We start from the raw sequence: 27,829 nt of genomic DNA on the forward strand, positions 1-27,829 counted from the left end.
TAAATAATCCTGCAACACTCCATACCCTGTGGAAGATCATATAAAAATGGACCTTTCCTATACTATAAACACAAAATAATTCTAGATTTTAAAACCTTATGTAAATAAAATTAAACAGTTAAAATATTTCCAAAGAATATAGGATCATACATATACAGTCAGGGAAGAGAAATTCTTAGCTGAAAAGCCAGAAGCTATATAAGAAAAAAAATAGGCAAAACCATTTCCATTAAGATGTAAAATTCTGATAAAATTCTATTAGGAAAAAGTAATTAGAGAAAACATAGGTAGGAAGAAAAGACATTTGTAAACAGGTGACAAAGTATTATGTCTATAATATCCAAAATATTTTAAAAATTGACAAGAACAAGGTGTGTTATCAATAAAACCCTGGGTAGAGCACATGAGTACATAATTCACAGAAAGCAAATCCAAATAGTAATTACATGAAAATTCATGATGATTGAACTAACCAGTAGCCAGAAAAATAGTATGTAAATTACATTAAACTGGCAAAGGAGAGTAAGAATAGTGGTACAAGAAAACCTTGTACCACTATTCCTGGTCTTGAAGAATAGCGGTACAAGAAAACCCGTTGGAGGTAGAACTTCAAGTAGGACAATTGCTGTCATTTTTGCCTAGAAGGAGAGATTCTCAGAGACTTCAAAGGAACATGATTGGAAAAGTGTTGACAAAGATGTCTGAGGAAAACATATGGGAATGGAAATGCACTATGAAGATATTTGTGTCCCATGGGCAGGCATACTCACCAAGGAGACCCAGTGGGTAGGATGACCTATTCTGTGAATGCCAGTCCATCTCTTTCCCTATGTGGGTTCCCAATGGATGTGAAGAGAGTAAACATGGCGGTAGGGATGCTGGTTATGCATGGGCTTAGCAACTTGGACTCTCATTTACCAAGATCAATACGGCAACAGCCATTCTGAGTGCCTAATCTTCCAGCAGCAGAGGACAAAACTGAGTCTCCAGTATGGCACCAGTTCCAGACGATCAGCCAACCACCTGGGATTAAGTTGTTAATATAGGTACTCTTCCATCAGGGAAGGAGCAGTTCTTTGTTTACACTGAAGCAGACTTTCATTTTACAGCAAGTAAAATGTGACAAAAGGCTAACGCTCTTAGAATTAATTAACTTTACCATGTTAACTGGTAAAATACTTAAATGGACTTTTGATGATTCAGTTATGGCACCAGCTGGGTGACAGCACCCTGTGAGGGCTGGGCTAATGTTTTCCAGGATGTGTTGTGTGCTTCTTCTATGATGCCTTTCCCCCCCAAAAGGCAGGATTGATGGTTCCAGGAATCAAGGGTTGTAAATGTGAGTAGCTCCTTTTATTATTATGCCTAGTGATCCAATAGTGAATATATTTGCTTCTTGTACTCACAACTGTGGGTTCTGTTAGTTTTGTTCCCAGGGAAGGAATGCTTCCATGGGGACATAGAAATGGTTCCATTAAACTGGAAGCTGACATGCAAATTGGCCATTTTGACCTCCTCATGATATCGAATCAATAGGCCAAAAGGGATTGACTCTCTTGGTGAGTGACTGATCATAATTATCAAAGGAAAATTGAGTTGCTATTATACAACGGAGATAAAGAAGACTATGTCTGAAACGCAGGAGATCTTCTGAGGGTCCTCTTACAATTTCATGTCCTATGATTAAAGTCAACAGAAAATTACAACCAAACCAGGCACAATGACTAAAGATCCAATCATTAAAGAATGAAAGTTTGACACACCCTAACAGACAAGGGAACACAACCACTGACGTGCTTTCTGAGGGCAAAGGGGATACAGAACTGCCAAAGGAAGAAGTAAGTCATACATATCAGCTACAAGTATGAGTCCAGTGTAGAAATGAGGATTGTAATAATTATGAGTATTAATTCATTATTTTCATATTGATATTTCCTGTGTATATTGACCATTTTCCCTTCTCTCTTATTTTCCTATTATGTAACATAAATATTTTAAAATTGCAGCTTGATATCTCAGTGTCATCAGAAACTCTTCAGGGTCTAAGATTTTACCCTCCTTGCATGCTAATAGTCTAGCTGGTTTCATAATTCCTGGCAGAAAACACAAGATGCTTGGATTAGAGACAAAAGACAGTTTTTTTCACTCACAGTAGTAACACTAGCCAGAATAACAGCCTTGTGCCAGCTCTTCAAGCCCCAATTTCTACAGGGTGATGTGATGAGAGATAAGTGTTGCTTGCTCATTGCATTACACACATATGGGAATGGAACACTGATATTAGGAATCCTGGATCTTATAAAAGGAGCTGTTGGTCAGCCTGATCATATTCCCCTCTGCAGAGAAACATTATCTTTCTTACTCTAGAATGCAATCTGCCTCTGGGAAGAGCGATACTTCTACCTTTACTATCCTAGAATATGGATATCTGTATCTTCCAAACATCCTTGAAAACACAGTCCAAAGAAATTAGCTGTTAAGGCCTTTGAAGACATGCACAAACATTTGAGACTTATGAAGAATCGTCTTCCCAAACTCAATATTTAAGTTATAGGATGACCAAAAGGCAAGAGGGGCTCAACTCAAAGAAGGAACATCATCTAAAGATGGATAAAGGTACTTGTGTCTTCTTCTTGGGAGAGGTTGTCATGTGATTAATTGTACAAGGGAGATTGCATCACATTTGCTAGAAGCATGATTTAAGTATTGTCTTTAAACGTTGAAAGTGGTTCAAAGAGGTACCTATATATGAGAACTGATCAAGAGGTTGATTGTGGTGCTTGTTGATTGTGTCAACTTAGGTTAAGTTGAAACTGCATTTCTCTAAATGTCCTTCTGCTATGGTCCTAGGTCAGGGTGTCCCACAAGAGAAATTTGCATGGGATTTGGAAGGTGAAAGTGAGTCAGCAGGCTCTACTTTCTGAAAGTCAATGTAGGGCACCAGATCCGCTTCAGCTTTTTCATGTTGCTGTGAACTTGCTAGTTCATCTTGTTGATAACATAGCAGCCAGGCCGAGGAGCCCTCCAGATTCTACTGGATCTTCCACATCAGCATTTCCAAGTTTGGGAGCAAGTATATTAACGGCTCTGTGGCAAAGTGTACCAGTTTTCCTGTGGGTCACCTGTGTCAGGTTAGAAGAAAATTAGGTGTGAGTTCCGGTTTAAATTCATGGGTTCCAGTTTATCTGAATGGGCTCCAGTTGACCCCCAATCTGTCCAGTGCAGCTTTCCTTCCTAACTGTTGACCCTGATAACCAGCAGTGACTTACACACAGCATCCGACACAGGTGACAAGCCTTTCCATGGACCTTCTCACCAGCTCCCATAGTTGTATAAAATCTAATCCTTATAATAAATTTCTTATTCCATGTGGTTCTACTTCTCTGATCAAACCCTAAGGGATTCAACTCCCAACTTTACTTTAAGCTGAATTCCTTAGGCATTATTTCTAATAATATTTCTATTACTTTGTAACATTAATTTAATTCTCTGTACTATTGTAGATTTTAATCTTAAATAGTTAGAACCATATTTCCATCCTTATAAGCTATAAATAGAAGACATTAATCATATTCTGAAGAAATATCCTATGTTTTCTATTGCTCCAAACATAAGAGGAATACATAAATATTATTTCTCATAAGTAAATGAGAACTAGGCCCTACTCAATAATAACTAATAAAAAAAAGGAATATATTATTGTAGGAAACCTGGCTACACTGAAACACTAGAAAGCACTTGAATGTGTTGGATCATAGGAGAATAAAATAAGAGAAAAAAGAACAGGAAAGAGAAAAGAATACAGAATGAAGCATCAAGGTAAGGAAGAAAAAATAATATTTCCCCAAATCTAGAATTGATTGCCTTCCATTCTCTAGGCAAGAAATACATGGAATATATATAGAGAGAAATCATTTTCTTTATTACTCATCTACTGCAATAAATGAATATGGATTTTTGGATAAAGTTTAGAGACCTACATGGTTGATCTATAAATTAGTCACCACCACTTTATTACCTCCTTTGCTGTCTAGAATTTTCTATGACTTGGCTAAGCCAAGGTCTTCTTCCCCTCATTTTTCTGATAGTAGCCATCTTATGCCATCATCAGCATTCTTTATCCCGACCAACTAAGAACCCTCTATTGTCCTCTACCAACTTATTCTACCTCACATCAAACATGGACAGGCATGCATGCATGAGCACACACTCACACACCCACAATTACATTCAGGGGGATTTTAAAGTTTACGGGAAATAAAAAGCTATTAATGGAGTAGCAATTCACCTTTTCCTCTACTTTTAACACTTTCATATACTACTTTTAATATATTTTTCCCTAAATTTATATTTTAGTTTATGGAGTCTTTAGGGACAAGCTCTTCAAAAGAAAATTGCACAATTATCAAGGTTTGTATACTTCAATGACTCAGCCCAAAAGAGATGCCAATTTATGCCAGTTAAGATGAAGAACTTTGCAAAAATCACAAAGTCACAATGATTTTGGTCATAGTAGATCTGCTGAATGAGTCAATAAAACACAAAAGCAGGGCTTCTTTGTTCTCACCATTTATATAGAATCAATATGTTAAAAAAAGAAAAGCAACACCCACTCTAGATTTAAAGAGAAGAAATAACAAGAAGGGGATGGATGAGGAGAGTCAGAGTTAGAGGAACAGGGAAAACAGCCATGAGCAGTAAGACTACTAAATCGTCTTCATTTATTCATATATGTAAAATGCTTCATTCATCCTAAGTACCATCATGGGTTGAGGCTACTAATCAAAATAAAATTCATGCAAATATATGTACATGATTTGCAGATGAGCCATGGCCTCCAGGTTTTTGGAAATTTGCCAGTATTGTCCTTGATAAAGCAAAGTTTAGGCCCTTCCTAAGCTCTGAAATTGTCATTTCTTTGTTAGAAATGCAGAGTTCATAAACAGTGATGAGGGAAGAGAGTGAAATTGGAGTGAGGAATTTTAACCTAGTGACAATCTTTATAAGAAGAACATACCCAGGTTTTCCTTACACCGCAGGAGTTATGAGCTCTGGAATATTTAAATATTTCCAAATATAAAAGAATCACATTCAGCACAAAATCAGTATGAAGGAATATGTTATTCTTTCATAAGCAGATTTTTAAATTGTAAGCAGATTGTGACTCTTTAAATTTCTGAGTATTAAAACAATTTTATAATTTAAAATTTATCTCATCAAATGTTCTATGGGATATTGTTAATTATAACTGGGTTATCTTCCTTTGTTCAAATGAGGGACAGACACTGCACAGCAATAATTGTATATTATTGGTTCCATATTGTTCCGGATTATTTGGTGATCTTGAAGGTGGACATGCTGTCCCTGAGAAATAGTGTCATGTATTTGTCAGGGTGAGTATTGGGTAAATAAGTAGGAATTAAGAGGGAATTAATAAAGTTTATAAAAATTCAATAAAATATTCATGAATATAGTGTACATTTTTCATTCAGCCATTCATTCATCCCACAAGTATTATTAAGGTATTGAAGTAAGGTGGTAGGAACATAATGACTCATGAGATACAATCCCTACCTTTAAAGTACTAAAAACCCAGTGGAAAAGATAGACAAGTAATCAAAGTATAGGTGCATGTAATTAAAGACATAACAGAAGAGCACTGGGTGCTGTGGCTTGTCAAAGAAAAGTGCAAACCATTTTACACAGATGGCATTTATTTTAAAAAATCTCCAAAGATGGCTACTATCGTTTTCTTCCTTCCTTGTAGACATTTGGTGTTCCTTCCTTCAAGAGGTGGAAGAGTGTCTTTCCCCTCCTGCATAAATCAGGGTTCCCCAGAAAAACAGAATCAATAATACACACACACACACACACACACACAATCTCCTAAGATATTTATTTTAAAGACCATTTGAAGAATGTGACTTAAAGTCAACTTGAAGAATGAGAAAGAGCCAGTCTGACAAAGAGCAAAGAAATGAATGCTATAGACAAAGGTGTGGCAAGTGCAACGGACTTGGGTAGAAGAAGTTGGCAAGGTTAAAGCAGTGAAAGAATGTCAGTGTTTCCTGAGCAGAGTAACCCAAGAGAAGAGTGGGAAGATGAGGCAAGAGAGGAAGGAGAGGCTTGTTTATGCAATACTTTTTAGGATATGGGAAGGAATTTGGCTTTTATTCTTATGACTATTGTAAATATGGGAGTGTATTAGCTTTCTATAACTGCTGTAACAAATTACCACAAATTTAGTTCTTAAAACAATACACATTTATTATCTTAACAGTTCTTGAGGTCAGAAGTCTGAAATGGCTCTCAATGGGCTGAAATTAAGATATCAGCAGAGCTGTGATCCTTTCTGGAGTCTCTTTGGGGTACCTATTTCCTTGCCTTTTCCAGTCTCTAGAGGACACCTGCATTCCTTGCCTTACGGCTGCTTCCTCCACCTTCGAAGTCCACAGCATAGCATCTTCAAATCTCTCTCTGACTCTTCTTCCTCCCACTTTTGATTACGTTGAGCCCACTCAAACAATGCAGGAAAATCTCCTCATCTCAAGGTCAGCGGATTAGCAACCTTAATTCCACCTACAACCTGAATTCCCCTTTGTCAGATAACCTAACATATTCACAGGTTCTGGGGATTAAGATATGGACATCTTCGGGGGGCCATTATTCTTCCTGCAAAAAGACTGGCAAAGTGGGAGTCATCATGGAAGAAACGGCGGAGATGTCAGACTGGGTTGATTTTCATATAACCAGAAATTGTACCCATATCTATATTTATGTATACAGACACATCCAACTACAATGAGAGACTAATATTTTACTAAAATAAATCATTTTTAAATATTGAAAATAAGAAATCCTCCTAGTTAATTCTGATTGCCTAGTAAAGGCTTTTGTAACCAAGTCATGCAAGGGAATCTAGCTTTCAACCAGGCTTACAGAATACTCATAGAAGCTGAACGTATAGTTCAAATTATTATTTGACCATCAAAAATTCTGATTGGATGACTTTGGGGTCAATTTTATTAAAAAAACAAAACTAGCAGTTCCTGGATTTTAGCGTTAACAACATCTTCTCTTGTTGGAAGCCTGTCTCTGGAAACAGGGATTTAAGAATGACTCCGCTACTCTGTTACCTTTGCAGAATAGGCTGATGAGAGAAAGCTCCAGCTTTTCAAAGCCTACCTCTAAATCATGAACCATATCTTCAAAATGATTGAAATTCTTTTTGAGAAATTTTGGTAGAAAGGGGGTGAGACCAGGGTCTCACTGTGGTCAGAATTCTTCTCCTAAGAGGCACATATTTGACCAAAAATGTCTGCTTTACAATTTTTGGATTCAATAGTATTAATTTTATTTACTGCTCTATAGAACTGCCTTATTTTGATAAGTGTAACAAGACTCGAGGATTGATAAATATTTAAAGACATCCTTGTTGTAATGTTCAACCTAGCTAGAGCCATGCAATTTTGAGGTGAGGGAATTTACTTCCATCTGTTAGCTTTGTAAAACCCATGGTGACATTTAAAAAAAATCATATTTATTTGCTAGAAATAATTTTATTACTCCTGTTGGTTTATGAATTCCAAAAAGCGGAACCAAGAACCATTCCATTTGCCTCTGTTGGCTTTCACCTGCAGTACATTTAACTGTAGGGAAGTTCTCCTTTGTTGAGTTCCTCAAGTTTGCTAATGTTCCTGATTTTCCAGGAAGTGATATTATTTACTATATATAAGGGTAGGACCTCATAAGTCATAGAATAGGTACAGATGAGTTTTTCAAAAGAATTTTGTGTGTGTTATTTCCACACTATCCTTTTAATTTAATTGTGGGCTTGCTATAACTAATTAACAAGATTTGTTTCTAAGTGTATTCTTTCTTACATATTTTGTTTATTTGATTCTATACTGGCGGGAAGTAGGTTGTAGTTATGCAAGTAACTACATTATACCATGAAAAGTAAAGAAGCTCAGTAAAAGCATTTGAATGCTATTGAACATTGTTCTAGACAGTTTTTCAGACAAAAACTACCAATATGCATTATTATTCTATATAATTATTAGTCTTTACTTATAGGGTTACAATCTATAACAAGTTTGTGTGTGAAGTATCTTTCTTGAATTTTGAGTGGTCAGAACCAGTTACAATGAGAAAAGTGTTTTATTTCAGTTTGTACAAATTTATTTTACTAAAATTAAGAATCTTGGAAATTATTTTTAAATTGGTCTGGCAGAGCAACACAATGAAAATATCAAATGCTTGTCAGGGAGATAACCTTTTACAACTTTATCAAGATAGGGTAGGTGTTCACATGATTTGAGACACTGTCTCCAGTTCACAAGAGGTCTTCAATTTTTATAATTCAATTTAGTTTAACACATATGTTTATATCCTCATAACCTTAGATAATTTATGGAAATAGTAATAATTGATCTTCCCTATAAACCTAGCATAGGAAATTTAGCAAATTTTAAACAATGAGACTTGCCATAAAAAATTGTAACCAAGTAACATGCTTGCTGTGACAGAATGCAAAAATGGCCAGAGATTATTCTACCCCTTTATGCATCTTGCTCTTTGTAATGTGACTTTGCAGCTCTATCCATCAAGAGGTGGAATTCATTTTTCCACCTCTTGAATGTGGACTTGGTTATGTGACTTGCTTTGGGCAAAAATGGATATTATCAAAGGTAACATAAAATGAAGCCAGAGAAACACTGCACACTGAGAACTTCTCTTGCGACTCTTAGGTATTTTGCCATGACTGAATAAGTCCATGTTAATGTGCTGGATGATGAGAGACTCATGCCAAAATCATCCCCCCTCCTCAAAGTGATATCATACCTACTGCCAGATATGTGAACTAGGCTATCTAAAAATTTCTAGCACCAGACTGCTAGACCAGAGAAGAAGAACCAGCAGGCAAACCACAGAATCATAAAAAATTATAAATGTTTATTGTTTAAAGCAAATTTTTAACACAGCAAAAGCTAATGATGTAAAAACTGGTATCTGAAAGAGAGTGTTGCCCACTTTAGGTTTTGTTTCCATAACAATTTGCATATATATAATATTGGCTTTGGATTCAGGCTGTAGATGGAGGTTGGAAAACAATGAGGCAACTGTTAGTAGAGACTGAAAAAAATGGTAACCATGTTATGACACAGTAGAACATTTTGCAAAACTTTCATTTACAGGAACTTGGACAGAAGACCCTTTATAATAATACCTCTAAAAGTTCTAAGTTAAACATAAGAGCGCTCAGCAAGACAAATAGGCTCCTAATAAACTTAAGGACATTTTTTTTCTACAGCAGCTTGCCACATCCAAAGTAGAGAGAGCCCTGCCTTGAAAAAATGTGGTTGCAAACTTTAGGAGAGGAGAATTTTAGGACTCACATGGAGTAGATGTGCATCAGATTCATAGGCAATCCATGAAGTTTTAAAGACCAATATACTAACAAAAGAACTGCCTGCTTGGATGAAAGGGGATTGCAATAGTTCAAAAAGAAGTTAGATTTTTGGGCTTCTAACATTCTGTGGATAGAAATCAGAATGAGAATCACAGACATTTCTTACCCGAAGAGATGAAAACCGTAGAGGTGGAGCCAAGAGACTCAGAGGATTGTGGACAAACAAATTACTCTCAGGGAGCAGAAATGGACTGTAATCAAGGAACATCCCCAGACCCAGAGTTGGGGAACCTTTTAACATGTGCCTGGATGGATTATAGAATTGGTTCAGACCAAGGACTTCTCTGTGCCTCCCATTCCTTTCCTTTTTGATTAGAAGCAACTATTGCAGTTCTCTTGCTCCCTTCTCACCCGATTAGGTTAATTGGCAGCAGATAACTTACGTTTTTAGTTCACAGTTGTCTGGATGAAGAGCAGCTGCACCCAGTGAGCCACATCTACATTTAGACAAGAAGCAGATCATGAGAACTTGAACTTCAAGCCAGATGCCATAAATGGCATAACTGAATCAGACTTTTGGCATCTGGGAAGGGTGGGCATATGTTACACACAGTAAGAATAATTTGTGGCCAGAAGGTAGTCTGTGATAGATTGCAAAAATTGCTACAAATTTTCCATCTGTTTAGCATATCTCTTTGCATTCTGATTTTACAGCTCCTCCCATCAAGAGGTAAGTCTGTTTCTTGAATCTGGGCTTGGTCACGTGACTGGCTTTGGCCAATGACATACTATCAAATATGATACAAGCACAGACTCTAAAGGACTTGCGTACTGGAACTTGTTCCCATTTTCTGCACTTGGAACTCTGCAACTACGACCACATCAACAGTCCTAGCCTGTTGGATGATGATAATCAAGTCGTCTCCATCACCACAGGTGACATTGAGCCAACTGCCTGAGGCCATCCTAGAGCATCCAGCTTCAGCTGAGATAGCCAGACAAGAGAAACTGCTCACCTAATCCATTATCTCATATAAAATAGTAAAAGTATTATTGTTTGAAGCCACTAAATTTTGAGGTGTTTTGTGATCCATTAAAAGCTAACTGATATACTGTATTCCTCACTGCAGTAAGATAGAAGATGCATAGTTCATTTAAGAAAAAGTCAATAAGCCAATGTAATTCATTGAAAGAGTTATCTTGATTAAAAGGGATAGTACACAAATGAGAATGCTTATAGTTCTTCCAGATTTATTTGTCAAATATGAACAAAGAAGCTTTCACTAGTTCATTTAATGACTGTTAATAGCTTAATGGTCATTTAAAAGTATTTTTTCATGTCTAGAAATCAACCTTTAGCATCACAGTTTGACTTTTCCTGAACATGCAGCGAAAGATTCTTTTTCTTTATGGGACAACACATTTAAAGCACAAAAATTCAGTTTTTTTACTTATCTCCTTTAAACTTAAGAAATCATAATATAGTTTATTAATCCCTTCCTGAGGAAGGCAAAACTATACCAATTTGCTTTCTCAGGAAATATTTAACATGCATACAATGAAAGGATCTTATCAAATTTTGGTCAGGCTAGAGAACTTTTGTGTTGCCTCATGCCTCCGGAATATGCCATTTTTCCTAGTGTTGAACCTTGAATATTTATTTAGATTGGATTGGAGTGTATAAGCTAAGAAAGTGTGGGGTATGGAGTTTATCATTAAAGAATATTTCTACCATTTTTTCCATATAAAAGAAAATTATAGACTTTTAAAGATTTCTTGAACAGTATAATTAACAGAAGGTCATGAAGCTCCATCCAAACCAGAAGATCATTATCATTCCATTTACCTTCTTTATCAATATACTTTTCAGGCTCCTTCAAATAAATGTTGACGTCAAAGCAAGGCCCTTTGTTCTCTAAGCCATGCCAAATCTGCTTCTATTTCTTTATTTGCCCATCTTTCCATCCTTTTGACAATAGATCTACCTGTTTTATTAGGTATCCCTATAGTTCATGAAAATGAGAGTCTTATGATCTATAAACTTTTAAGGATATTTCCAAATGAAAATGACATTAGTGGGGCTTCCCTGGTGGCGCAGTGGTTGAGAATCTGCCTGCCAATGCAGGGGACACGAGTTCGAGCCCTGGTCTGGGAAGATCCCACATGCCGCTGAGCAAATGGGCCCGTGAGCCACGATTACTGAGCCTGCGCGTCTGGAGCCTGTGCTCCGCAACAAGAGAGGCAGCGATAGTGAGAGGCCCGCGCACTGCGATGAGGAGTGGCCCCCGCTTGCCGCAACTGGAGAAAGCCCTCACACAGAAACGAAGACCCAACACAGCCATAAATAAATAAAATTAAAAAAAAAAATGACATTAGTAAAAGGAAGTAGAATTGCAGACCTTGGATTGTACGAAGCTAAGTCCCTTTCTTCTGTAAAACTGACAGAGGCTTTTCTGAGTCACAAGCAATGAAGAGTGATTGTGTTAGACAACTTAAGAAGGATTGATTACCGGAAGGGAGAGAAAGGTAGGAACCACAAATCATTTCCATGTTCCTGATGTTAGCAACTTAGAAGAAAGTTTTGCTGATATTAATGGGAAGGAAAATGAAGGAGGAAAAGATTTAAGGGAAGAGGAAAATGAAGAGTCAGTTTTGGATATATTACATTTTAAGAGCTTGTGATACATCGAAACAGAGACATCAGGTAGGGAAATGGATATATGAGTCTGGATCTCAGAAGAAATTTCAGGGCTGGATATATAAATTTGGGAGACAATAAAGCTAATGGAATAGATGATATGACTCAGAGAGAGAGAGAGTTTAGGGAGAGACCACAATGAGGCTTAAAACCGAAGCCTGAGAAATCATTTGACATAAACTCACAGAAGGCCAAGTATTTGGATGCTTTTATATTTTTATTTAAGACACTAACATACTCAAAGGAATTCTACAGGAGGTGAGAAATATGTACTAGGATTAGTCAATAATGATGCATTTATCACAATAGTAGAAGACCAGGAATGATTTACCTAAGCTGGAAAATAATTGAGTAAATTATGAACATCTTTATGATATTTCAATTGAGTGTAAAAATCTCATTGTAGTAGAATTTTTTGGCATGGAAAATTGTTGACAACATATTAATAAGAGGGAGAAATAGACTGTACATTCTTTATGTAGAATAAAATATTATTTGAAAATAAATATAAACATAATATAAAAAAAGACTAGAAGTACACATAGAAATATTGAGTGGTTATTCCTTGGCACTGTGAATATAGATGTTTCTGTGTTTTTTTTTCTTTGCTTTGTGGTAAAAGTTTACTGCATTGAGCACAACCATGCTTAAAAAAAGATTCTCTGAAGAGTTAAAATAGAAAAGAATAATAATAGTAATAATAATAATACACCAAACATTTGCAACAAAGGAGATGTAGGAGGAAATGTCTGTGAAAATGACATTAGAGTTTTTGAGTGCTTGATTTTTGCTAGGTACTATGCTATGCTAAGTGCTTTATGTGGACTATCTCATGCAATTCTTATAAAAATCATGTAAGATGGTTGACTATTATTATTAGCTTTTTTAAAGTTTTAAGAAAATTTTATTAAGACTATTTTTAAGAGCAGTTTTAGGTTCAGAGCAAACTTTGGGGGAAGGTAGAGATCTTCCATATACCTCCTGCCTCCATATCTGCATAACCTCCCCCATTATCCACATCCCCCGCAAGAGTGGTACATTTGTTGCTATTGATGAGCCTACATTTACACATCATAACCACCCAAAGTCCAGTTTACATTATTGTTCACTCTTGGGATTGTTCATTCTATGAGTTTAGATAAATTTATAATGACATGTATCTCCATCATTATGGTACCACACAGACTATTTTCACTGCCCCCTAAATACTCTGTGCTTCACCCATTCATCCCTCACTGCTCCCAACCCCCAGAAACCTCTGCTCTTTTTACTGTTTCTATAGTATTGCCTTTTCCAGAGTGTCACATATTTGGAATCATGCATTTTGTAGCCTTTTACTTCTTTCACTTAGTAATATGCATTTACAATGTCTCCATGTCTTTTCATGGCTTGATAGCTCATTTCTTTTTAGTACCAAATAGTATTCCATTGTCCAGATGCATCACAGTTTGTTTATCCATTCACCTACTGAAGGACATCTTGGTTGCTTCCAAGTTTTGGCAATATGAGTAAAGATGCTCTACATCTGTGTGTAGGTTTTTGTGTGGGCATGATTTCAACTACCAAGGAGCGTGACTGCTGGATCATATGGTAAGAGTATGCTTGGTTTTGTAAGACAGTACCAAACTGTCTTCCAAAGTGGCCATGCCACTTTGCATTCCTACCAGCTATTATTACCTTTTAACAGTTGAAAAACATGAAGATTAGAGAGTTTACATTACTTGACCAATATCACACAACAAAAAGTTAGAAGAGCTGGGATTTGTGCACAAACATGTTTAATTCCAGAGACAGCGCTGCTCATATCCAGGACACACGTATAGTGGGAGTGAGAGTCTTCCACTTCCTGATGACTACCTCAGTGGTTGAAGGGAGCAGAGATTAATCATTTGTCTTCATTTCTCCAATAAAACAAGCTGTATCTACACCAGAGTCCAAATAAGCACCCACATAGAAATAATGCAATGTATCAATATTTACTTATAAACTTCTTTTTTTTAACCTTACTCCTAATTATAATGTCATATACAAAAATTTATTTGTGGGTATGGATTAACATGATAATGAAGACAGTTTTTGAGGACAATGAGAACGTAGACGTGACCTCAGAGATAGTCTGGTAATCTCATTTTGCAGATGGAAATGTTCAACTCAAAGTGAAAAATCTGGCCAATATAACATCAAAAATAGAAACGAGGTCTACAACATCCCAATCTGGGGCTCTTTTCTTCAACTGTTCTGTAAGTGTGATCTGGGAGTCCATGGGACCTTTGCAGGGATCCATAAGGCCAGAGTCTTTACACAGTAATACCCACATGTTATTAATATTTGCCTTGCTTACTCTCATTCCCTCACTAGCTTACAGTAGTTTTCCAGAAGCTGCACTGTCTATGACTTCAGAACAGATTGAAGGCAAAAGCAGATATGCAAATATAGCCAATTAAGCCAGTCAATAAAAATATTTATAAAAATGTGAAACAATGCCATTCTTCTCAATTACATATATATTTTTGGAAAATAGCACACTTTTTCATAAAAATGTATTGTTTATGTTAACATGCAATCTGTTTATTATTTATATTTTAGTAAATTAAGCATTTCCAAAGTTTCTCAGTTTTAATTTCTAATAGAGTAAATAATAATAGGTATAATCTACATAAATGTACTTGGCATCCTCAGTAATTTTTAATAAATTAAAGGGGTCTTAAGGTCAAAAGTTTGACAACTGCTGTATTAGAGAACATTTACTTAAAATATTTTTAAGCACTCTGCTTACTAGGAAAACGGTATTACTTTAATATATATTGCATTTAAGTGTTTCACGTGTTTATATATTCTAAGTTTTTTTTCCTTAAACTTTTTATATTTGTGACCAAAAAAAGACCTTCATATTGTAGTGAAATTTACCTTGTATCTACAAATTCCATATTGCAATGTTTAATCATGCTATACAATGATTAAATTAAATCTTACATAAATGTATCCATTTCTTATTTTCCTACAAAATATTTCAGCACAGAAAGCAATTTTATAACCTAAGTTAGATTACTTCTCATCTTTATTACTAATTTAAATCATATTTCTTGAAGTTAAAGAAGCATATTGTTTCAGGAAAATTAGATGCTTTCCCTTGGTATTATGGCATGCTTAAAATATATGCTAATATTGCAGTGAGAATCATTATTGGGTTTTTCTATATAGTGCTGAAAGGAAAAACAATTAAAACTGCTTTAGAGTATCAATAATTCATGAGGGAAAAGTCTATCCCTGCTAGACTATATCTTAAAAAAAATCCTAGTAAGACAAGAGAGAGCCTCATGAGTCTTTCCCAGGAGAGAAGCCCTTCCTTTTATGAGGTAGTTCATTTCAAGCTTCCCATGGGCTTCTAAAATAGCTATATGTCTTCCTATTCTTAATTTGTCTTCTCCATAAGTTAAAAGTAGAAATGAAGCTTTAACAAGAAGCCACTTGTAAAAGTAAATGAATGAATGAATGTCTAGGGAATACCTTCTGCATCTTTTTGATTACCCAGCATAGCACCTAGCATGATGCCCTCTACGTTAAAAGAGCCAGTAGACAGTGTTTAGACATTCCATCCCCACCTATGTTTTAGATTTCCATCCCTCCAGCTCTGCTTCTTAAATCTCCCACTTGCTTGAAACCTGGGGTTTCCTAAATGATTTCCAGGCCTGCTGTCATATCCGATTTTTAATAGGAATCTCTAAAGTGAACTATAATTTGAAAATACGTAATCGAGGACACTGTGGGATTCTCAGCTTTAGGCAATATGTTCTGTTGGGTAAAAGAAAGCTCTGGCAAACAGCAGACCCAGATTCTTTCACCAGCTGTGCTCCCGACTTGTTCTATAATTTCAATCAAGTCACTCTGGCAACCATTGTCTGTCTATTTCAGTAGTGGAATCTACAGAAGTCCTAGCCTGCCTGACTCCCTAACAATGATCATGTGAGGATTAATGAGATAAAGGCTGTAGAAATATTTCGTTCCCTTGGGGAAAAACACTCTGAAAATAAAGGTATTAGAGAAAAGCTCTGGATATGGCTTTCAAGAACTCAGATTCCCAAGTCTCATGTTGTATGCATGTTTTCTGGCAATTAGATCATTATTGCTTTTTCTCCTGTAATAAAAACATACCAAAAAGCAACCTCCTTTTGAAATAGAGCAAAGAAAGAAGATTTTTCTTCTGTTTCTTTCATTTACAGTGTATTTTCTGAATATAAGCATACTGCGTTATAGTGCAAGTTGGCAGTTTTACCCTCAAATACACTCACATCTGTTGACTGGACCTCAGTTTTACACACCCAATTGCACATTGTTTAATTGCCCATCTCTGCCAGTAGCATAAATATATATTTATATTAGTAAGCTCTTGTATATGTTTTACATGTATATATACATGTATTGACTCTGCTTTTATTGAGTTCTTGGGCTGCATATTTTTTAAAACATGGTTCTGTCTGTGCTTTTTAACAGAAATAAACCCCCTCAAGCTTTCTGTTTAAAATCATGCCCACAGGCATAGACTGAGAGTCATGCCTGCTATGATTTCACCTCCCCATACTTCAAAAGAATGTGTGCATGTTTGCGTTTGGGGAATGGATGAGGTAGGGAAAGGAGGTTAGGAAGAAAATCCTTTGTGAATGTAAGATATTCCCAGTGTATTCTTCAGCATCTAAATATCTGAATTCAATTCTTTCACATGGTTCTTCAGTTTAAAATGTTGGGCTTTGACTATTTTATCGTGGCCTAATTTCATATTATCCCATCACCAAATACCCTCGGAACAGTTTTTCTTTTGCATCAATCTCTCAAAAAATGGATAAATTGCTCTAAATTCCACATTAAAGCTAACAAAAGCTTTTGAAGAAGTTACAAAGTATTGAAAAATAAGATTTAGCATGAAAATGCCTTCCGAATAAACCACAAAAATGCCCTCTGTGATTGTCTGTGATGAGGGAACCTGCTGGCCACATGGTAATGACGTGAGGAATTCCAACAGCTCCCTCTGAGTTGGGGAGATAATTGCTTCAGTAGAGTTCATAAACTCGCAAGCTCAATTCATCCAGTGAAAAATCCTAAATAAAATGTCACTGGAAAATAAAATCTCTACACATGGATGTCTGCTGCTTTACAGCACAGAGACCTACTACTCTGGAGACTTGTCAGTTTTGAAATCTAAAGTAATGCATTATCCTACAGGGCCTGGTCCATGCCAGCTAAAACAGATGTAGCATATTTGTTTCTGGAGTGTGCTCTGCTGGGGAAAAATACCTCTTTTTTTTTTTTCCTGTCTCATTTAGAGACTGAAGGTTATGAAAATAAAACTTGCTTTTGGATTGTGATTTATGCTACATTTCAATATTGGACAAATGTGCGTGACTGCTTTACAGGTGCCTGAAAATAGAGTATTAACACAGGATCATTGTCACAATTCATATTGTGGTATTAGTACTTTCTGCTATTGCAAAGTGGCATTGTTTTAATATAAGAGGACATAATAAAAACATAACATAGTCAAGAAAGAATTAACCATATATGGCAAACATTCAACTTATCACTAATGTCCTAGCCAGAAAACAAACCCTAAACATCAAAGTAACTGTGAAATTCACATTTGTTCATAGATTGTGAAATGAAATTCATTGCTAATATTCTAAAGCTTTTAGAGTAGTTTTAAAAACACTCCAAAACTGAATAATGGTTACATCCTTTATGTAAATTAATGTCCCCTTCCCCCAAAAAAGAAAAACCTGCATAAGTCGAAGAATACATATTAAAGTCTATCCCCTAAAACAAATCAGAACTAAATCATACACACTTAGATAGAATTTAAATTCTTTAAAATTTTCATGTTAATTTCATTGATAGGGTATATTAGATCTTTTTCTTTTTATTGGAGTAAAATTGCTTTACAATGTTGAGTTACTTTCTGCTGTACAATGAAGTGAATTAGCTATATGTATACCTATATTCCTTCCCTCTTGGCCTCCCTCCCCACCTTCCACCCCTGCATCTAGGTCATCACAGAGCACCGAGCTGAGCTCCCTGTGCTATACAGCAGGTTCCCACTAGCTATCTATTTTACACATGGTAGTGTATTTATGTCAAACCTAATCTCCCAATTCATCCCACCCTCCCCCTCCCCTCTGTGTCCACATGTCTGTTCTCTATGTCTACGTCTCTATTCCTGCCCTACAAATACATTCATCTGTACCATTTTTCTAGACTCCACATATATGCGTTAATATACAATATTTGTTTTTCTCTTTCTGGCTTACTTCACTCTGTATGACAGACTTTAGGTCCATCCACATGTTACAAATGGCCCAATTTCATTCCTTTTTATGCCCGAGTAATATTCCATTGTATATATGTACCACATCTTCTTTATCCATTCATCTATCATTGGACATTTAGGTTGTTTCCAAGTCCTGGCTATTGTAAATAGTGCTGCAATGAACATTGGGGTACATGTGTCCTTTTGAATTATGGTTTTCCCAGGGTATATTATATCTAAAAGCTGATGTAAGTTTGAGATTAATTTTCCCTTCTTGTTAGAAAATCTATCTGTTACTCATTTTACATACAAAATCTTCTTAACTTATGTGATCTACTCTTTCTTGCTTCAATGATAGAAATAAATCAGTGCTGAGAGGGAGGCATTCTAATGGAAACAATGCAAGAGTGTCAAAAAATAATGTGATTTATCTCAAAGGAAGTAAAAACCAGGGAAATACTATTCTAGAAGCCTAAAAAGAAAGTGAGTCATATTCTCCCAGAGTTTATACTGGGCCATGGTGGTTAGACAAGCAACCTTAGAAGTTAGTGGCTACTGTAACACCACATGACCTCTTACTAGATAATGTGTTACAGTAAAATAAATAGTAATCTTAGAATCAAAAAAGCTTTTTTTTTTTTTTAATTTCAAAGATGGACATCTATGTCTTGACTTCTTTTCTTATTTTAAGGGAAAAACTTGCACTTGCTCTCTGGGTTTCCCATTTTCTTCTGAAAGGTACTTCTTAGTATACTTCTGATGAAGTTGACTCTTGCTGAGGAAAAAGAAACAGTGTCGCAGAATTTAAATTGCATTTTCAGGAAGAAAAGAGGGAAGCGCTCAGCTGTTGGCTGTCCACACCCTACCCTACATCCAGGATGTACTCTTGTATTACAGGGTGTGGACAGCTGACTGCTGAGTGCTTCCCTCTTCAATATCAAAAAAACAAACAATCAAATTAAACAATGGGCGGAAGACCTAAATAGACATTTCACCAAGGAAGACATACAGGTGGCCAAGAGGCACATGAAAAGATGCTCAACATCACTAATTAGTAGAGAAATGCGAATGAAAACTACAATGAGGTATCACCTCGCGCTGGTCAGAATGGCCATTACCAAAAAAATCTAGAAACAATAAATGCTGGAAAGAGTGTGGTGAAAAGGAAATCCTCCTGCACTGTTGGTGGGAATGTAAATTGATACAGCCACTATGGAGAAGAGTATGGAGGTTCCTTGAAAAACTAAAAATAGAACTACCATACGACCCAGCAATCCCACTACTGGGCATATACCCTGAGAAAACCAAATTCAAAAAGAGTCACGTACCACAATGTTCATTTCAGCACTATTTACAATAGCCAGAACATGGAACCAACCTAAATGTCCAATGATAGATGAATGGATAAAGAAGATGTGGCACATATATACAATGGAATATTACTCAGCCATAGAAAGAAAAGAAATTCAGTTATTTGTAGTGAGGCGGATGGACCTAGAGTCTGTCATACAGAGTGAACTAAGTCAGAAAGAAAAACAAATACCATATGCTAACGCATATATATGGAATCTAAAAAAAAAAAAGGTACGATGAACCTAGTTGCAGGGTAGGAATAAAGATGTAGACGTAGAGAATGGACTTGAGGACACAGTGTGGGAGGCAGAAGCTGGGGCGAAGTGAGAGTAGCATTGACATACATACACTACCGAATGTAAAATAGTTAGCTAGTGGGAAGCAGCAGCATAGTACAGGAAGATCGGCTCGGTGCTTTGCGATGACCTAGAGGGGTGGGATAGGGAGGATGGGAGGGAGGCTCAAGAGGGAGGGGATATGGGGACATATGTATGCATATGGCTGATTCACTTTGGTGTATAACACAAACTAACACAGTATTGTGAAGCAATTATACTCCAATAAAGATCTATTAAAAAAAAAGGAAAGAGTACATTCTAAGAGCATTCCCTCAAATTGCCTTGTGATCAGTAGGAGGAGTAAGGGCTTATGACCCTGGGAAAATAGAGGGGAAGGTGAACTTGGTAATCATAAGTTAGCAAAGATCAAGCAGACAATTTTAGAATGTTCATAGCATTTGTCCAGTAAAGATGAAGTGAAGGAACTCAGAGTTATGTGCAGTGATGCCCTATATTGGAGAGGCTGATTTATAGAAAGCTATTTCATAAGTTCAAGTGCTTTAAATATGCAGTACATCAAAATGTAATATACTAGAAGCTATTGGTGCCACTTCTGGATCTCCAAGAATTTTTCTTACTGGCTGCTGCAGGAACTGCTGCTTAGATATAGGATTGGAGCCACCTTGCTCCCAACCTTAGGTATCCAGGTGACTATTGTCGGGATATATAAGCCCTCCTCTCTTACCTAATGAGCACATTTTTCCTGGGAACATTCCCATGAGAAATCACTTGCACAGGAATTCCCATTATAGGAACTGCTTCCATGGCACCCTCTCTAAGACACATATACCAAAATTGGCAAAGTTCTCAATGTACTAAGTGCTAGAAGAGTTTTCCAACTTCATAGTCCTTTGCAACCCAACCACACAATGTGAGAGCTGGCAATGACCATATAATCCATTTACTGTTAAGTAAATTTAGGAAACTAAGGTCCCAAAGTGACTTGTACAAAGTCACTCAGAAATTTAGCGAAAGGGTCAGGACTAGGACTCCAAATCCCTAACTACCAGTCTGGTGCTTATTTCACTTCAATATCACAAGAGTGTTTTTGAAATGTATTCCCTTTTCGTGACTTAAAATTCACAAAGTTATTTGCAGAATCGCTGTTTTCGCATCTTGCTGTGAAAACTGTCCTTCTCTGATGAAAGACTCAAGCATGTCAGCTCAATAATAAAAAAGTATTCTGACTTAAAATGGGGAAGATCAGACGTGGGCCACTTTTGTAATAATCAAAATACAATTAATTAATTAATTAATTAATTAAAAAAAAAAATAAAACCTAACATTCACTGAAGTCTTACTATGAACTAGGTCCTCTGCCAGTTGTGTTACATGTATTATTCCATGGTATACTTAGAACAGCCTAATGTGGCAGGTACTATTATAATCTCCTGTTTAGTGGTGGGGAAACAAGGCTCAGAGATGAAAATGTATATGTAGCTTTTTGTATTAAAGTCAGGGTCAAGGCCAGATCTGATTTACCCATCCTTGTCTTCATAATCTCCAGGTTGCATAATCTCTGTAGGCTCCCAGAAGAACATCGTGCAACAGAGGAGTCTCGGTGATCCCTAGAACACCCCCTTTTACCTTCTGTCATTAATGGCAATTGTGTGATGAGATTAACCAAGGAAAGCATGGCAAGCAACTGAAAAAAAGGGTCTTTATTTGGATGAACATATTCAAGAGAACAATTTGCACCTTTCTTAAAGTAAAACTAATGCATATTATTTCTGCCCTGATCAATAAGTAATATTATTGTACTTATTGATTTATTATTCTATCAGGGAAATAATCAGTTGATGAATATTTCAGAACCATAATAGTTACATTATACTGCAACAGGCTAGAATGTCAGCCCCTGTCTTGGAATATCCCAGGATGGTAGCCAATTTTAATTGGTAGCTATGTGTGACTTTATAAACCTTCCTGACTGACAATGCAAACCTAAGTCCCTACTACAAAATATGACATTATCTGAGTAATGGGTAATGGGGGCTATGGGTTGTAAAAGCAATCATTTACCATGGTTCCACCAGGAGGGCCTCATCTCAGAGTGGCCACTGACTCTGAAATAGTGAAATAGTTTGATCATTGGATTTGGTTTGCTCTAATTGGAATACCAATTCATATTTTGTGACCGGTTTTTAACAGGGATTCATTTCATGAACAGAATAGCAATATACATTCTTTTTTATTTTAAATTAATAATTAAATTAATAAACGTCATGCAATTTGTATTTATAAATTATGTATAAATAAACCATTTTAAACTCACTCTGATGGAAAATTCAAGGTTAAATGTTTATAGTCCAGAATTCTGCATTTTTCGGTCCCAGTTTTAACTCAGTACGTTATGATCTACCACAATCTATGAATATCTGCATTTCTTTTTCCCCAAGTAAGTCTTAATAGTTTATACCTTATAACTATCTAAAAATTCTAGAGGGAAAGATACCAAAAGCATCTTTTATTATTATTTTTAAAAACTAGTAATAGAAACTCCATCCTGCCATGAGTTGTTACAGTTGATTGACAGTTTGGCCTGTTTTCACAGAGTGTCCTGCATGTGTCCTGTGGATGGTCCCCATGCTCATCCCAACACCTCAGTACGATTATACTCACTTCCATGCATCTGCTCTTATACTGGGGAAAGGGAAGGCATGAAAGTCCAATGGACAATCCCTGGGATGACAGTCTAGCAAAAATAAAGATATCAAAAAGTTTTGATAGTTGCTTGAAGATTAGCAAACTAGAAAAAATGAAAGTAACAATATCATTCTCAAAGGTCATTGATAGTTAATTTGTGTCAGGTAGTGTAGAAAGAAAAATTGGGAGAGTGAATTCTGAGGGAAAATATATCTAACCCATGGCATCTGTACTGACCACTGTTTGAGAATCGGTTGGTTCTAGAGCAACTATTATAAGATGGCTCAAGATCATTTTTACAGGAATCGTGTTCCATGATAAATTCACCTTTGCTGAATGTCAATGTCAGCCAGCCACCCAGGATAAACATTTACTATGAAAACATCCTGTCAACCACCATATGTACTATTCAACCTCGACACAGCCAGGTCTCCAATTTATTTGCACCATTTGTATAGAATTAATTTACGTTTTGCCAACTCCAATCTAATTGTAGACCTTTTAAGAAATCTTCACTCAGGAGGTTTTAACTGTAGTATGCTAGAAAGGGTGCTCTTACCTGATAATTAGGAGATCTGGATTTTGTTCCCCATTTTGACACAGCTAACCATCCCTTTGGGGCAAATCACTTAAACTCTCAAAGCTTCAACTTCCTCATCTGTAAAATAGGTTGGCTGAAGTGATTACTCGTTATGGCCTGCCATTCTGTGATGAAGATATCAATCTGAGAGCTTTTACTTCCATAGCAATTGGATTGTAGCAGCCCTGGCTCTATAAAGCCGGAAAGAATGAAAAGAGGCCTAGAAGAAAATTAAAGAGCTGAAAGGACTTTCTACCCTAAGGGCTTTCTACCCTAACCAAAGTGTTAGTTTCCTTAGTACCCTGGGCATATTCTTATTAGTTTCATCAGCAGTTTACGAGCATTTCTCTGACTCTTTGATATTTTAACTCCTATGTCTTCTTTAAACATTGTGTCTTGCACCTTGAAAATGACAGATACAATAATGTTAATGAAGATGCTCTTGAAAGAAGACCAAGAAAAGCAAATTCATCAGTAGTGTTATTGGAGATCACCATTCCTAATTTCATGCTAAATAAGCATCACTAGAAAAAAAGTATTCCTGAAATACTGTGCTCTCATTTGACTTAGATTTTAAAAAATTTTTATCTTGTGAAGCATATTGCTCATGTTTGTGTCAAGGTTGCCCTCATTATGCCCAATCACTTTTTAACTACATTTGGCTGAGGATTAGTGTAGAATAACGCAATATCTAAAGTTATCTGTTTGCATATGGTTCCTTCAGGAGGGATTCAAAGTATACAATTATTGTGTTTATACAAAAGGCAACCTTCTGTTTCCCCTAAACCTAAATATGTTTTTCTAAATGCACCCTCAAAATCAGTGCTTGCTTCTACACAAATAAACTGCCGGTCTTTCTCAATCTAATATTATATTGGAATAGCAGGCATTGTTTAGACACATAATCATGCTACTACTAACTGTTGCTATAAAAATGAAGTTTAATCTTTGCACAATTTCCATTGCTTTTCCTTTGAAATCTGGTGTTTATTGCAACAGAATTTCAGATTTTGCAACATGAGAGTCTGAAAGACAGGCCAACACAGGCGGCTCTTTGGAAACAAGAGACCTGGTACTTCCAACAGTCAAAAAGCTGGCTAAACACCAGGAAGAGGGAAAAGACACATCAGGTAGGTTGTGTTGATTCCACAGACCTCTTTTGATTCTCTGCTAGAGGACTTCTTTTGACAAAGAATGGACTGTTTTTGGGGCGGGGGCGTGCATTGGTCTGTGTTTTTGTCAACCATACTCTCCTGGAAGAGACTTTGACCATCTGGATGTGGTTTTTGTTTCTATGAGAAGGAACTTTTGTGTCCTTGACATGCCACTAGTATAAATAAATGCTCAATGAGAACATGGATCAAGATGTTATATATTTCCAGGTCAGATTAGGACAAATACTAGAAGTTATTTGGTGTGTACAATTAAGCATGCGAGAATGAAAAACTGTACTCATTACAAATATATTTATGGGACATTCCAGGATAACATGACAGCTAGTTTGGGACAGTCACAATAAACATGACCCTCTGTATACAACATGATCATCTATAGGATAAAAGGCAACTAAACATGAGTTGACGCACTATATAAAAGGGTGAGAATTTTATAATTTTATTTTAAGAGATCTTGATATACTTGTTTCTCATAAAAACAATTATGGATTTAAGATATAGATTTGAATTTTGCAGCAAACTGTAGCAAAAGGCAAGCTAAAAGGATAAGTCAAATGGAAGAATAATGTTTGAGGAGCGTATCATTTTTCTGTTCTTCATGCTTTGCTCCATTGGCAATTCTTCTGCCATAATTCATCCCCCAATATTGTTAAGTGCCGTATCTGCTCAGTGAGGGTTTTTATTCCCCCCTGAATCTGAAAATCTAACAGCCAGTGAGGAAGATTCCTCAAATCAAGTTATCTATATTGATGTTGACACTAAAAAGTACAGTTTTGCTTATTTTATACTTGAAATAAAGACAAAAATCTTATTTTAAGATTGGGTGTTATTTTTACTTGGGTACTTATTTCTATACCCTCATTCTAAGGAGCTAAATCCCCATTGGGAAATGAAGTTCTGTCTCATCTACGTCTGTGCATAAAATGATTGAACTGTCTGAAGCTATGGCTTTGGAGACAACATCTACCAGTGTCCTCTAACAGAGTCTGCATTCCCCTGCCTGGGGTGGTGAAATATTATTGTGGCCCTTAACTCTATTCTTGAGATATATCAATTCCTTACTTTTCTTCACTATTGAGTCTTAGGAAACACAGAGATGGTATGAAAGCTAGCTGTGTTTTTGTCATATTCTGCGATTTAGATTCTCTTCTTAAAGGATCACCCTCTAAAGCCATGAGAACCTTTCCTAAATTCCACCACTTTAATTAGGAAATTACTATTTAATCATTTGAGTTCATATAGAACATTATTTGTGATTTTTATTACAATATAGAAATATCATGGATCAAATAATATTATATAAATCTAATAAGTAGGTATTGAAAAATTCATATAAAGGAGTTATTATATTTTCAGGGTTCTGCGTATTTAGGGAGTTGGTTTGTAATTCTGCAGTTCTTAATCATAGACACCATGATTAGTGTCCTCAAATACTAGATCTTTGTGAACATAGCTACAGACCTTTTTTTAAATTGAAGTATAATTAATTGACAATACTGTGTTAATTTCAAGTGTACAGTAAAGTGATTCATTTATATACATATAAGTATACATATATGTATATATGTACACACATATATATATATTCTTTTTCAGATTCTTTTGCATTCTAGGTTATTACAAGATATAGAGTATAGTTCCCTGTGCTATACAGTAGGTTCTTGTTGACCTATTTTATACACAGTAGTGTGTTATGTCAATCCTAAACTCCTAATTTATCTCCCCACCCCTATCACCTCTATCCCCTTTGGTAACCATAAGTTTGTTTTCTATGTCTGTGAGTCTCTCTCTGTTTTGTAAATAAGTTCATTTATATGATTTTTTTAGATTCCACATGTAAGTGATATCATATGATATTTGTCTTTGTCTGATTTACTTCACTTAGTATGATAATCTCTAGGTCCATCCATGTTACTGGAAATGGCATTATTTCATTCTATTTTATGGCTGAGTAATATTCCATTGTATATATATACCATATCTTCTTTATCCATTCATCTGTCAATGGATGTATAGGTTTCTTCTGTGTCTTGGCTATTTTAAATAGTGCTGCAATGAACATTGGGATGTATGTATGTTTTCAAATTATAGTTTTCTCTAGATATGTGCCCAGGAGTGGGATCGCTGGATCATATGGTAACTCTATATTTAGTTTTTTAAGGAACCTCCATACTGTTCTCCATAGTGGCTATACCAATTTACATTCCCACCAGTGGTGTAGGAGCATTCCTTTTTCTTGACATCCTCTCCAGCATTTATTATTTGTAGACTATTTAATGATGGCCATTCTGACTGGTGTGAGGTGATACCTCATTGTAGTTTTGATTTGCATTTCTCTAATAATTAGTGATGTTGAGCATTTTTTCATGTGCTTGTTGACCATCTGTATGTCTTCTTTGGAGAAATGTCTTTTTAGGTCTTCTGCCCATTTTTTGATTGTGTTGTTTCTTTTTTTTTGATATTTAGTTGTATGAGCTGTTTGTATATTTTGGAAATTAATCCCCTGTCAGTCACATTGTTTACGAATATTTTCTCCCACTCCATATGTTGTCTTTTCATTTTGTTTATGGTTTCCTTTGCTGTGCAAAAACTTTTAAGTTTAATTAGGTCCCATTTGTTTATTTTGTTTTTATTTCCATTACTCTAGGAAATGGATGCAAAAAAGTATTGCTGCACTTTATGGCAAAGAGTGTTCTGCCTATGTTTTCCTCTAGGAGTTTTATAGTATACAGTGTTACATTTAGGTCTTTAATTCATTTTGAGTTTTTTTTTTGTATATGGTGTTAGAGATTGTTCTAATTTCATTTTTTACATGTAGCTATCCAGTTTTCCCAGCAGCACTTATCGAAGAGACTGTCTTTTCTTCATTGTATATTCTTGCCTCCTTTGTCTTAGATTAATTGACTAGAGGTGTGTGGGTTTATTTCTGGCCTTTCTATCTTTTCCCATTGATCTATATGTCTGTTTTTGTGCAGTACCATACTGTTTTGATGACTGTAGCTTTGTAGTATAGTCTGAAGTCAGGGAACCTGATTCCTTCAGCTCCATTTTTCTTTCTCAAGATTGCTTTGGCTATTCAGGGTCTTTTGTGTCTCCATACAAATTTTAAGATTTTTTGTTCTAGTTCTGTGAAAAATGTCATTGGTAATTTGATAGGGATTGCATTGAATTAGTAGATTGCCTTGGGTAGTATAGTCATTTTGACAATATTGCTTCTTCCAATCCAAGAACATGGTATATCTTTCCATCTGTTTGTGTCATCTTCAATTTCTTTCATCAGTGTCTTATAGTTTTTGGAGTACAGGTCTTTTGTCTCCTTAGGTAGGTTTATT

At 35.9% G+C, this 27,829-nt stretch overlaps 1 protein-coding gene across 5 annotated transcripts in view; it reads left to right on the forward strand.

The window, feature by feature from the left end:
- Window positions 1–27,829, forward strand: part of LOC309628702 (uncharacterized protein) — a 701,358-nt gene that overhangs the window by 497,871 nt on the left and 175,658 nt on the right. For 2 of the 5 annotated variants that reach the window (XR_014244637.1, XR_014244638.1), the window contains one exon: window positions 24,322–27,525. Coding sequence is in view for 3 of the 5 variants with exons in the window: in XM_082391991.1 (XP_082248117.1) it covers window positions 643–790 (148 nt within the window). In the remaining 2 variants the exon portion in view is untranslated. Of the gene's footprint in view, window positions 1–642; window positions 27,526–27,829 lie in introns of those variants that run through there. The other 3 variants (XM_082391990.1, XM_082391989.1, XM_082391991.1) reach the window with 2 other exon arrangements.

The sequence above is a fragment of the Balaenoptera borealis genome (genome assembly GCF_965194805.1).
Source record: "Balaenoptera borealis genome assembly, chromosome: 5".
NCBI classification, from domain to species: Eukaryota; Metazoa; Chordata; class Mammalia; order Artiodactyla; family Balaenopteridae; genus Balaenoptera; species Balaenoptera borealis.